General features: G+C 40.6%; 1 protein-coding gene across 1 annotated transcript in view; it reads left to right on the top strand.

Moving 5' to 3' along the window:
• The window catches only part of Colgalt2 (collagen beta(1-O)galactosyltransferase 2), a 96,353-nt gene that overhangs the window by 50,136 nt on the left and 31,907 nt on the right, over positions 1–14,310 (top strand). Inside the window, exons 2-4 of the mRNA XM_076831343.2 lie at positions 6,456–6,566; positions 8,961–9,078; positions 10,828–10,962. Of these exons, the coding sequence (XP_076687458.2) occupies positions 6,456–6,566; positions 8,961–9,078; positions 10,828–10,962 (364 nt within the window). The remainder of the gene's footprint in view (positions 1–6,455; positions 6,567–8,960; positions 9,079–10,827; positions 10,963–14,310) is intronic.

Raw genomic sequence — 14,310 nt, forward strand, 5'->3', positions numbered from 1 at the left:
CTTTTTTTTTTAACTGAAGATGGTATCTGTGAAAACAAAGAAGTGATTTTTTGCTATCCTCCCAGCCACACTTGGAATATTTAATTACTGAACTATGCACCCTGGGCATGTGCAGATGGATGGGCCTCGACTGCTAAGAGCCGAGATAATGTGGTCTTTGTGTTGGGTCCATGGTTTCCAGAGAGGCCCTGCCAGGCTGGAATATTTTCATAGCATTTTAACCTAAAAGTTCTTGTAGGTTATAAATAGACTTTTATCTCTAAAACCTGGATAGCTGGTCTCTCCTGAGACAACTGGAAAATCAAGCATTTCTGGGCACGTATTCTCACATGGCAACAATCAGATGGGGCCCATAAGAGCCTGCCTCGCACACATTAGCTCATACATGGTCCATTCCACTGCTTTATGTTAGCTGTGCTCCCCCTTTGTGGGCATTTGACATGAATGGAGAAAATTCCTCCAAAAATATTCATTTATTCATTAGTCAAACTCATAAGCAGTGTGCCTGTTCTGTACAGTAAACTCTGTTAGGTCCTGGCACAGTTCCTCTCCTCGGGGAAGAGAGTCTGGTGGTAAAGAAATAGAACCAGTTAATCATAATACATCAGCAAGTTCAAGGCTGGATACATGTAATTACAGATACGGGGCATTCAGCCCAGCCCAAGTGATCTGGAGCGGAGAGCACTTCAGGGCTCCTGGAGAGAGTGTTCCTGGGTCCCACTGGGGCCTTACTTAGTACCAGCACTTCAGTTCTTAACCAGGGAGGAAGATTTCATGAAGAACTCCACATCCACAGAGGGAAGGTAACATGATTGGAAAATCCACCAAGGAGGAGAGAAGGGGAAATGAAGAGTGGTTGAAAACAGGTGGGAAAAAGAATAAACAAGGGACAGAGGAGAAGAAAAACAGGAAAAAGAGGCACTTAGACAAACGAGGAACAGATTGGTCTTGTCCCAGTACCGCTCCAGATACTTCTGCAGAATTCTAAGGGTTTCAACTCCAAGGGAAATCTTGCTGAGGTCAACCTAAGCCAAAACCTGTGGGGAGTTGACAAGTCCTTCCGTTTTTCTCGTTCGGTTTTCTGCTGGGATTTTTCTATCTTTTGCTCTGAGATGATCATTGGTCATGTTGATTAATGTCCTTGACTGGGTAGAGAATCTGACGGGTGGTTCCTGGGCATCTTCTCTCTGCTGGACAGTCCTGAAGGAAAAACCCCGAGTAGAGGAAATAAAAATAATACCTAACTTAGCTGATCATAGGGCTTGAAAGGGGGGTAGTACATGACACAGAGAAGTTCTTAACACAAAGAAAAAGATAGCTCAGAATCAAAAATATCATGACATGGTTTGCTTGCATTAAGTTCAAGTTCATCCTGATTTTATTAAAATGATATTGGGTTTATGAATCGCTTGGTAACTGGACGAGCAGCAATGTTATCATTAGGAAAAATTCCCTCCATGCATTTCTAGTATCAAATACCTCTGTTCACATCATGCTCACCCAGGACTCAGGTGCTATGTCTGTGATCATTTCCGGGATGAAAGAGACACCATGAAGAAAGACGTCGCCAGAGTGAAAACATTTAACTTATTGGTGAGGAGGTTTTTCTGAGAAGCGAGTTTTTCTGATTTTTTTCATTCATTAGGAAGAATTGTAACTGATCCACTTGGTGGGATCCAGGAAAAGGTTTTTACCTTTCAGCCGCCAAAAACAATAAATAAATTATCACAGGCTGCTTATAAATAATTTAGAACAGATGAAAATCCCAGCCCCTTAATTCATATTCACATCTTTAGCCATATCCATGTCTAGTTTCCACCCAGCTGATGGGTTCTGGATCTCTAGAGCTCTACCCTGCCACCAAGGAGCAAGAATTAATGGGTGTATTCCGCCCAGTGGTGGAACACACCTGTCCCTGTCACATCTGCTTCTGGGCAGGTGTGTGTGTGTGTGTGTGTGTGTGTGTGTGTGATCAGACACAGGAGGGGACTAGATGGTGTGAACTTTCTTGAAAATGCATTTCACTAACTGTTTCCATATGTGGAATAGGTTTAGGTGAAGTTCTTTCTTTTCTACACTGATGAGTCTTCTTGCTGGATGAAAACGAGAGACCTTTAAGAGGGTTTGAAGACTTAAGTTGGAAAATTCACATAAGCCAATTTGCTTGTCATGGGGGGAATTGTCCAGGCGGTGACTAACTTTGTTGTTCATTCCATCGCCATTCCCTTGAGCCTCTGGGGAACCAGGTTCCCAGGCAGCAAAGACCAACTGCTGTCTGGTGTTACCAACCTCCCATCAACCACAGTCCTGTTGTTCGGTAACGCCAGAGGTCTAGACTTTCTGGGGAGCCAGGGCAGCAGAGAACATTCCCTGGGGCTCCGTGTAGATGGAAGTGATCGGGAGCACCCTGTCCTCAGTCTCTGGGTTCCCCACACTTTCCAATGTGAGTTTAGCCCTAACAACCTCAGCTGGACTTGTGGCAAAAATAAACGAGTCAGTTCTAATTATTTAAAGTTGGCTATCAGTTTAAGAGCCAAGACGTAGGAATGAAAACTGACTTTTTGGAACAAGGAGAAATGTCAGTGATTTTAGGCTTTGCCAGATAAAATCTCAAATTTCTTTGGCTCAGAGTCATCCATAAAACCGTGCCATCCTGCAGATGAGCTTCTTCACTGGTGTCTGTGCACTTTCTTCCACCCGCCAAGTGACAAAGCACCTGTTAGCCTGGGATCTTCATCTGCCACCCACACATGCTACGATCACATTCCTAGTATGTGTTTACCGTTGTCCTAATTGAATTTTGGAGCCAGGGCTCATGGGCCCTTGCTAACTTACACAGTTAGAGGTGAGAAAGAAGGGGAAACAGGAACTAGAAGAGGGTCAGAGAGGAAGCAGATGAGCAGCCTCAGGGGGAGAAGTGGCCCACATTCCCCCCCCCCCCCCCCCCCGCAACCATGTACCTATTTGGAGCAGATGTTGTACCTGTTTGGAGCAGATCTTCCATTCCAGGTCCTACTCTAAAGACGCCAAGCAGGGGCTGATGGACAGACCATATCAAGGTCAGAGTTCCCCTAAAATTAGAAAAGGTAAACTGTTCAGTGGCTGGACAGTCCTGGCTCTCCCTGAAGGATATCAACCCAACACGATTCAAAGAAAACTAAACACAGTTCAAGAGCTGAGCTCTCCTTGCCCCCAACCCAAGTCAGAGAGACCCAGGGAAGAGAGAGGGGAGTGGAGTGTGAACCCCCCAGCTTGGGAGATTTGAGGCAGTGGCTGAGCAGTCTTAGGCTCTCAGGAGAATGTATTTCCCACAGTTTGGAGGTGGAGAAGTGCAAGATCAAGGTGCTGGCAGGTTGGCCTCATGCTTATAAATGGCATCTTGCGGCTGCATCCCCACAGAGTGGCAGGAGCAGTTGACCTCACGATCTCCTAAAGACCCCAGCACTTAACACTATCAAACTGGGGATTCAGTTTCGACATGAAGTTTGGGAGGACACGCTTAGACCACAGCAGCATGTTTGTGTTTTCACAGACGGTGGCTTTCCAGTTTGACTAGTGACTGTAAATCACTTGCAGATCATCCCTCCAGATGGTCACTCCATTGATTTGCTTCAAGGAGTCATTGGCGACGCCTGTTCACTTTCTGGATCTCTTTCCTGGTCTGACAGAGAAGAATGGCAGCTTTCAGGCTGAGGGAGGAGCCACAGTGCCTCAGCTTCTCCCAGGGGGTCCACACACGTGGGTGCCCAGCTTGCTGTCTCAGTAGAAGAATCCACCTCAGCCACAGAAGCTTTTGTGAGCAGCTGCTTGTAGAGTCTGTGGCAAGACAGGCACCTCATTGTTGTGCTGTTCTGGAAGGCTCTGGATATCAAGCCCTTAATGTGGTCCTGCTGTTTCCCCCAGGGAGCTCGCATCTGGGCCTTGGGTGATTCTCTCTCCAACCCTCTGAACAGCCCAGAGCCTGCATGTTTTCATCATTATGTATTCCAGCGGAAACACATTTTTTTTTCAGAGGGATTAAAAGGCAGCAGTCAGAAGCATCTGCCTGGATTTCTACATATTTGCCTTTTGCAAGGGGAGTCAAGCGGTCTTAGTGAAGGCTGCAAGTCTTCCTCATGTCTGGGGTGGTCCAACACTGCCTTTCCCCCTCGGGGACCTCGAGTTGGATACTGCACATCAAAGACCAGTAGGGATCCCTTCTGCCCACAGCACCTGGAGGAACTGCTCATACCCAGGGAAGTTTGAGAACAAAGAGAATCTTGACAATTCAGGGAAGTAAACATAGAGGACATTTTCTAACTCAATCAAGGGAGTGTTTTCAATCTGTGCTCCTATTTTTAATGAGACACATGCATATTCCAAGCAGCTAATTTCCAAGGATGTTTGTTGACAGTGGATACTTTGCAGGTTTTGGAGTTGTTTAATCTGTGCACAGGAAAATATATTTCATCTAACAAGACCAACGTTTTTAGATGGATTAGGAAATGCACCAACGTGTAGGGAAGGCAGAGAGAATTTAAGTCCTTTGTAATGAAGAAACAGCCACCAAGAACAATAAATAAATTTCACATGCTGCTTATAAATAATTTAGAATTCTGATAAATTTTGGCTAACACGGTAGTCAAGGTTTTGTTTTGTTTTATTTACTCTTACTCCTTGAGTGAAGAATAACATGCCTTTGGGCTAATCCTCCGTTTCCTGAATTGTTCTACCTGCTTCAAGTCGTGAGACCTGGGGTTTGATGCTCACGGCGCTCTGCGTAGCTGCCTGTGACACTGGACATTGGCAGCTTGTAGCTGTGGATGAGATTCTTGCTGACAAACTGTGTTTCCTGATCCAATCACAAGTCCCTCCACGTTGCTTTCTGGACTTTTTCTACCTTTTCAGTTGCTCGGTACTCCTTCCTACCCTGTCTTTGTCCAAAGGTGCTCACCTGGTACCCCACAACACCATCAGCATCCACAGCACCATGCTCTGGGTCTCTGTAAGACTCCCTCCCTCCTGGGCCTTGTAATGAGAGCAGCTGGTTCCAATCCGATTTCAAGAAGAGAGTTGAATGCAGTTCAAAGTTGGCCAACTAAGTCACCTCTTAGCGGTGCTAACATGACTAGTTTTAATTAAAAAATCTACTAGGTAAGATTTTCAAACATTAGTCACACATCTCTAGCTACCATTTTTCTGTCCTTTCCACTCAAGTTACAGTTTCAAGTTACTTGATATTTTACAAAAATGTACCCCGATACTTGGAGTTCTGTGCTTTGCTTAATATTTTTTTTTTCTTTTCAACATTCCTGGACATTCATTTTCTTAAGGATTTTAATTACTTTTGGAGTACAAACTCAAGGGAGAAAAAGCAGAAACGCTGTTGCAGACTGGGTTTTGCAAAATCCTGTTCCTGAGATTGCCATATATGGACTAAGTCCTCCCTGCTCCCATATCTTCTTTGCCCTTATCAGGGCAGTGCTCTCCAGGGGCCTGCCTCCGCTAATCCTGATATCTGTCCCTCCCTAAAGGAACCTGAATTACCAATAAGATCTGAGCATTTTCTCTGCCTTCTAAAGGTCTCAGTGACCTCTATCTTCCCAGGACTCTTTCTTTTCTGTTTCCCTCCCTCCCTTCCTCCATTCCTGCCTCCCCCTCCCCAGTTTTATTTAATGCTGAACTTCTAGCATGGATTTGAATTTTGTGATATAATTTGAAAATATTTTTTTTGTTTTAATAAATGAGTTAAACCCCTTTACCAGTGATCTGTTTGTTAAATTTTAAGGTAGAATAGTAACAAGTCTAGTATACATTATTCAAAGGCTTTTGAAAGATTATTTTGTATACATGATGGTAAATTTAGTCCAAAACAGATAGAAGAAGATACCTTAAATTTTGAGTTTTTTATTGGGAAATACTATTTTGATTTTCCCCTGACATTTGTATCATGAAAACCATACAGATGAGATATTTTGATGTGACCTGAAAATTGACTTGGAATGAAAACAAAACTAAATTATTGCTTAAATTGAGTGTAATTGTTAGTGAAGTTAAAAGGTAGAATTTACAACTTGGATAACTACATCTAAAACAAATAAAAAAATGTCTAAGAAGACTCATTAAACAGCTCTAGGGTAGAACATTTTATGCTCATGCTATAAATAAACATAAGATGCTTCTATTGTAAATGCTTCTATTATAAATAATCGATTATTTATTAATACAACCACTTAGTTCATTCTGTAATTGATTGAGCCCTGTTCAAAGACCTAATGACACAAAGATGCTATTTATCATTACCTTTCACTTCAGAAATTCAGTGTCTAATTTGGACCATGAGGGATTTATTTTCATATACATAATTAATTTTCCTCCAGAACTGGCTATTCTCCTTGTAGTTAGTCTGGGGTCTTTTTGATTTCCCCCTTTCTTTGGATGACATAACTAAACTAAATTGTGCTTTTCTCATGCAGGGCAGCCACTGATCACAATGTGGACAATACCACCGAAATGTTCAGGGAGTGGTTGAAAAACGTACAGAGACTCTATCACTACGTGGAGTGGAGGCCGATGGATGAACCCCAGTGAGTAATGAAAGCAAACCTCGAAAACTCATCGCCCTTCCTCCTGGGCCAGTTCTCCAGCCATTGGTGTTTCCAATCTTAAGGACACATGTGATTTTTCATTGTCTTTCATCTCTGAGTCCTAATTACAAACAGATCTTCATAACTCCCTCTTCCTCTTTATCCCCACAGCTGCCAACCAAGTTCAGGTTTTTGTTAGTTCATAAATAAATTACTGCATTGGCATATACTTTTAAATATTGATATTATTTATTGATATTTTGAGTATATACTTCTTATACTCGAGCACATCTTAGTTTTTTCACTTAGCATGTCTTGGAAATCTAAGGTATCTTCTTCTGTCTGTTCTCCTTATAATAATTAAGGAGCTTCTTCATTTTTTAGTTGGATAGTATCCATTGTATGGAGATACCATAATTGTTTAGCTAATACCCTACTGATTGACATTTAGGTTATTTCTAATCTTTTATTTTTATTTCCAGTCTTAACCATAGCAATTGATTAATTGCTTCTGTCTCCAAGTCATTCAGACTGTCAAACTAAGCTACCTAAAATACAACAGAGTTGTCTCATTCTCTATTACAGGGATTTATTTCAGTGGATCTCAAGTGCCTCAAAGTTCAAACAGCTGAGTTTTCTATTTAAGAGTTCATAAATTTAGTATGTTTTCTGCTTCTTCCCAAAAGAAATTCTACTTTATCCAGAATGTTCCTTTTATTTTCAACTCCCAAACTCTTGCTGACATAGGTCTTAGAAGTGTCTATTCTTCTTTGTAATTGGCTCTTCTGCTAAATTACATCTACTACAGAAAGCTATTCCTAATCTTTCCAGTTATTAAGATCTAGCTTTCCTTCAACAAATGAATTGCTTATTTTGTACATCATTCTTTTTGACGCAATGCAAGTAGCATTGTTAATTAATTATGCAACTTTTATATTTTTTTTCAAAACATTATAAGGTCTTTGGCAGGGGCTAGATCCCCTGCTAAACATTTTAAAGTCCCCTATCCCATGCCAATGCTATATTCCTGTCAGGCACTAAATTAATATTTTTGGATGAATAAATGAGTCAATAAGACCAATAATAAATGTATTTAAAACCTACTGTTGTAAATGCTCCTAAGACCACTACAATTCCACCTTAAGAAACTGCACAAATAGAACTGATTGAGTTGCCTGAATTTCTACCCAAGATGCTATTTATTGAAAGTCAAATTTGTATAACAACTATAATAAATGTCATTCCAGAACAAATTTGTTCTTTGTTCTCCTAGTCTCTCCAATTTTATATATATATATATATATATATATATATATATATATATATATATCCCAAGTGTATGGTTTGTATATTAAACAAAATTTATCAGTGAAGATTGAACACTATAAAAATTCTTAAACATCCATTTAAGGTTTCTTACAATGGCATTTGGCCTAATTTTTAAAAATTGCACAGATAGACTTTGTGTGCTCATCTTGCATTGCATTCTGGTAATGTTCTCTGTAGCTGGATTTTGACTACACACATTGTATGCCAATATCAGAGTGAATTACATTAGCAAAGGCCTTATTCTTGGTAATGTATTCAGAAAAACAGGAATTCCACTGATTTTCATAGAAGCAGTAATTGGGGAAGACATTTGGGAGAATTCCTGTGCTAGACATAGTTTTATTAAATTTATTTGTATAGTTCCAGACTCTTTGTGACTTTTCAGCATCCATGTCCATAGCAGTTGAGAGCTTTCTGAAGGATTCCAACGGGGTACTGACCCACTTACTTGCCCTGTGGTCAGAGGGAAGTCTTGGCCTGACTGTTCTGTGCATGCTGGTAGAAATCCCTGGGCATGACATGTCTGCCCCATGACCTCACTTTACCTGGGACAAACTGATGTGCCAGCCTGTATGAAATCATTTACTGAGATTCCACCAAATAAACTCAACCTTTGGTTTTCCTGGCAAACTCATGTCTACACTGCAGCACATCCAAATTTATGTGATGGCAGGAGGTTGAAAAAAGTACCCAAGAACATGAACTTGGGGGTTCAGATGCCTGGGTTTGAATTCTTATTGTGCCCTTATTAACTGTAACAGTGGGCAAGTGACTTACCTATACCGGTACCCTCATCTGTGAAATGGGGAGAATATCAGGACTTACCTTCTATGGCTTTTATTAGAGCTCCCTGAAATATTTCATACAAAAACTCTGATGTTGTGTAAGCAGTAAGTTTCACCTCTCTTTGCTCCTATTTCTTTGTGATATTGAGATGATAACTATAAAAAATATCTCACTTCTAGGGTCGGTGGAGTTTTAAACAAGTTAGTAGATATAAAGATTTAGGACAAAACCTGGTTTTCAGCACTCAGTAATTATAAGCTATCACTATAATTCTTTTAGGTCTTATCCTGATGAAATTGGACCAAAGCACTGGCCAAGCTCCCGGTTTGCTCATGTCATGAAATTGCGACAGGCAGCTCTTCGAACTGCGAGGGAAAAATGGTCAGACTACATTCTGGTAAAAGCAGATGCCTGATTTCTTGACAACTGTTATCTAAAATGTGTTCAAATCAGTTGTCCAAAAACTAGGACCATTGGAACAATCAAAACAGTCTTTGGGGGGTGGGCACTGCATCCCCCACTAAAAGTTGAAAGGGAGATTCTGGTAACTTAATATTGCAATACCTAGATTTCATCTCAAACCCTCTCCTGATGTGCACAGTCAGTGAGGGAGCAAGAAGACTCCTGAACTCTTTCGTCTTTCATGTAACAGGCTTAAGAAACCGAATCTTTTAGTTCATGAGGAATGCTGTAGGCAAAGCAATAGAAATCATCTTAACTTTTGGGAAGAGTTCTCAGAATACGAGAAAATAATCATATACAAGGAGATTCGAATGAACACCTCCCAAATCATTCCCTTTTGTTCCTGAGTGATTGGGGAATGGAGTCTCTTCTTTGTTCTCCTTCCTGGTTGCTCCCAATTTTGTTGGCCTTTCATGGGGAATTTCTCTCGGGGAAGAGGTCACCTCCCTTGCCTTAGGGCTTAGAGAGGTGTCCAAATGCTGGACTTGATGATTAGGAATCACTCTTCAGTGAACCTCTCAAGCTGCAGCTCTTCTCCCTGACAACAGCCTTTTTTTCTCCAAAAGTTCTTTGGGTAACTGTTTTCCAGAATAATATTAGGAATTATACCAATAAAGCAAAGCCAGTATCATTTTATTATATGTATGAACATCTTCTTTCACTAGACTGTGAGTCTTAAAGGGAATGAATGAATACTTTTGACCCATGTCACTCAATCACTCCAAAAATCAGCCTAGGAATTTGTTACATACACTTTTAGCACAAAAGTAGAAATTTTCTTAGGAATTTTCCAGTTGTGCCAGCCATATTTTTTATATACCTGTTTAAACATCATTGAAATACACAAATGCCAAACTGTAGAATTTTTGGTAAATAGACTGTCACAAGAATAAATGCTTCTGACTGTTTATTTTTTAATTGTGGTGAAATATCCACAACACAAAGTCTATCCTTTTAGCCATTATTAAGTGTACAATTCAGTGTGATCATTTCTATTTTATGGTAGAATCTACTACACTGGCTCTGTAAGTGAATGAGTGTGAACATGAACTTTAGCTAAGAATGCGAATCAGTGTGAACATAGACCTGTGCTAAGCAGCCTGGGCTATTTGGTTAGCCCGAATACAGGTTGATATGATGTACTTAGAATGAAGAGCCCTCTGATAGCATCAAAATAGCATTGGTAGATTTGTTGGGGCCATCCTGGCATGACTGTAGAAAATTTAAATAGGTCTGCCCCTCTGTACCAAGAGTGGCACAGAGGCATACTGGGATAGGCACTCTCCCTACCCCGACTTGGGGATTTTTAAAATTAATTTTTCCCATTGTGAAACCAACATAAGAACACTATCGAAAAACTTAAAAGAGTTTTTGAATGACTCTTTAAGGGCCTGGGAGCTGTTAGTATCTTGTGCTTAAACCACTAAGCTGGGTATAAGTTGGGTCTGGGCCCAGTCTGGCAACTTCAATTCATTGCTCAGCAGTTTACACAGAGCTGAACACGTGGAAATTAGACTACGCGTATTTTGACTGAGTGAAAGGCACCCAGCCGCCATGGGTTTCCCTGAGGAGCATATGGCTCACTGCCCATTCCATATCTCATGATGCCCGGATGAGCCGGGTTATTCTAGAACCATTATTGAAAAGTACCTTTTCACCTGATGTGATCCTTCTCTTTCCCTAGTTCATAGACGTCGACAATTTCCTGACAAACCCTCGGACCCTTAGCCTGATGATTGCAGAAAACAAAACCATCGTGGCCCCCATGCTGGAGTCCCGGGGCCTGTACTCTAACTTCTGGTGTGGAATCACCCCTCAGGCAAGTGTTTTGGTTAATGGGTAAAAGCTGTGGGCTTTACCAAGGCAGCAGTGGTGACAGCAGTCCCTTTGTCTGTCTCTTGTACCCTCCCTTGAAACACGGCTACCATTGTGCGACTGGAACAAGAGGTTTCGGGAAAGGAGGGGAAAATCAGATCTAATGCAGCAACCCAATGGGCTCTTCTGTGCTAAACAATCATCAAGAAAATATTCCAAAGTGCTTAGCCTCGGAAGCTTCAAATTAACCAGTAGAGTATGCAGGGATTTGCACTCTCTCCCCTCCTAATTCAGGGATTTTTTTTAAAATTAATTTTTCCCATTGCAAAATTAACATAAGAACACAATAGAAAAACTTAGAAATGGAAAAAAGTAAAACAACAATCAGAAATATAGAAATAATAAATAGTCATCCCACCACTACAATAACACAGAAATGAAAGCTTGTCTGTTTTTAATAACTCTATTCTCATCAAGTGGCTGTACTACAATTTACTCCTCCTTTCCCTTTGAACAATGTTTAAGTTGTTGGCAACTTTTAGCTGTTCCAGTGAACATCATGGGGGATAGAAATTTTTCTGTGGTTAAGATTATTCTCTTAGAATAGCTTCTTAGAAGCAAAGTTACTGAGTCAAAGAGTGTAAACATTTTGTTGACCTTCTATATATGTTGTCCAATTTTTTTCTATAGAGATCTAAGGATGAAAACTAGTAAGGGATCTTGTTTTTCTATAATTCAAGTTAAAAAGACAAACTGAGTTTCCATCATTGCTTTTTTTTTTTTTTTCCGAAGTAAAATCTTCAAAGGCTAGAGTTCTGGTGTGGTTAATGATGGATGTTATACTTTTTATTCTTTAGTTAATAAATTAGAGATTTAGATGATCTAAGCAAATATATGTCAGTGTAGAATAAAGAAGTGCTGATGGGAAAAATGTTATGTTGAATGTGTCCTCCTGGCTAGAAGGCTAAATTTTGCCTTTCTTTTATGTTTGTTTTCTTTTGGAGGAAAGAGGCCAGCAGTATGTTGATAAGTGTTTAATAACTGGCTTTCCAGGGAGAAAACTCTAGTTGGCGACATTTGTCAATTTTTATGATTTAAATACTCCCCCTTCCATACATATGACTTAATTTTTTTTATTTTATTTTTTTGTGGTACTGGGGATTTACCCAGGGCCTTGGGCATGTGAGGCAAGCACTCTACCAACTGAGCTGTATCCCCAGTCCCTTAAATGTTGATTTATTAAAGAAAGGGTTAATGAAACTGTAGTACAACCACTTGATGGCATAATTAATAAAAATAGAGTCATAAAGATACAGTTATTAAAATATGCAAAGCTGCTTGCTCTCTGAGGTGTTACAGAGAGGTGAGGGTTAACATGCTTTTGTTTTTTTTGTTTTTTTTTTTTTGCAAATTTCAAGCTACCAGCATATCATCTGGTTTGCAGAATTCCTGGATATTTACCAATTGGTATCTCCAGTGCACCGCTAGATGAGGCAGTCATTTTTTGTTGCAATTATTTCTGCTAGTTCTAAGAGATTTTGAGTGATTTTTATTATCCATATGTCTTTCAGGGAGGCAGGAAGTTCAATTTAATTTCTTGGGAGAAAATGTAATGTTAGCTTCAACTCAGTTAATAATCTGCACTGTTTCATGTGGCAGAATCACTTCAGGGTGGTTTTTAATGAGTTATGCTTTGTCACCAGCTCCTAGGGGGATGGGAGGAGGTTATCCCAGTGGCCACAGTCTATTATTTCTTTCAATTATTAAAAGCAAATAGGAGAAACATGCTCATCCATTTTGCATAGTAAAATCCAATTTCGTGCCACTTAGGGCAATTATAGCTTTCCTCAATTCTATTTTTGGCTTTTTGCCTCCTACTCAGGCTTCTACTAGGGTAGGAACAGAAATGGCCAGTGACTTCATAAGCTCAAGGCAGATCCTGGTCTCCAGAGCCTTTAAACATCCAAAACCAAATGATTCTGGTGTTGTTTGGCCAATGAACAGGGATTATTACCAATAAAATTCAATTTATGTGGAAAAGGAGACACAGCCATTGCCCCGGCTCTCTGTGGGAGGCATATTAATCCTCCTTCTGTCTCTGTTCCTTCCCCACCGTCCTCACTCCCGGGACATTGAGTGATTCATCACTATCATGAATTTTCCAAGCTTTCACTCTGAGAATATTGTTCCTAAGAAGGCTAGGACTTTATAGTTGACACTAGTCCTTAACCCTTTGAAGAACCACTGTTCCTTTCATCCTGTGGAAGAAGGCTTGTAGGTTGCAGGGTTAGGAAAACCCAAAGAGCAAAAGCACAGGCCATGGTCAAACAGCTAGGAGATGGTTCAGATGACCCCAAGCTCTGGGTTTGATCCCCAGCACCACAAAAGGAAGAAAGATTCTATTTAATGCATAGGAACTTGTGTATTCCACAAGTATTATGCTCCTAGAGTGCTGGCCGTGTGGAACTTGACACATTCTTCTGAGCCTGCCATCACCTAGAACATATTTAATAGTGCCTTTCAAAGCTTCCACTTACTTTTAAGTACGTTTCATTGACTTGCATCTTCATCTTCATCTTCATCTTCCCTGGAGTAGACGTGAGCTTTAGTAGTCAAGTTACAGTCAGTGACATTGGCTTGTAGGCTCCTTGCCTCGATTCTGAAGGGCCAAGACTGGGGCTGTCTTATTTATCAAGTCTCCACCATTTCCCACAGCGTCTGCATCAGAGCAGGTGCTTGGTGGCTGATGAATGAACAGTTGAGTTTGGAGGGCAAACAAGTTGTATGAGGCGAACATTTCTCAACCTCAGTGTGTTCAAAACCACAGAGTGAGAAGATTGTTTGCCCTGTGGACTTGCACAGGAGGAAATTTCCAATGGTGGATCCCCTCAAATGTGGAACTGTCTAAACTTTGCCAGAATTTCAAAAAAGTAATTGCATTGAGAGAAGACCCACCTTTGTATGTCTAAGTAATGAATATTTAATTGAAAATATTAGCCGCAAGGTGATGAGCTCATTTTAATACTAGACAATGTTTGTTGATGCTTTCTTGATGCAGGGAATTATTCTAAACCCTTTCCAGTTCTATCTTACTTGATTGTTACAGAAAACCACATGGAGTAGATAAGATTGTCTCCCTATTTCAGACATGGGGACATAGGCCTAGCACGTTTGAGTCACTTGACCCACACCTGTAGACATAGCAGCTGAGATGGATTTGAACTCAGGCCGTGTGCTTCACAGCTGTGCCCCGCCACCTCTTAATTCCTACACTTCATGTTCAATCACTAGACAGCTTACGATACACCTTCACAAAGTTATTAAATCAAGAGATACACAGGAATAAAAATGA

The sequence above is a fragment of the Callospermophilus lateralis genome, chromosome 13, assembly GCF_048772815.1.
Source record: "Callospermophilus lateralis isolate mCalLat2 chromosome 13, mCalLat2.hap1, whole genome shotgun sequence".
Taxonomy (NCBI): Eukaryota; Metazoa; Chordata; class Mammalia; order Rodentia; family Sciuridae; genus Callospermophilus; species Callospermophilus lateralis.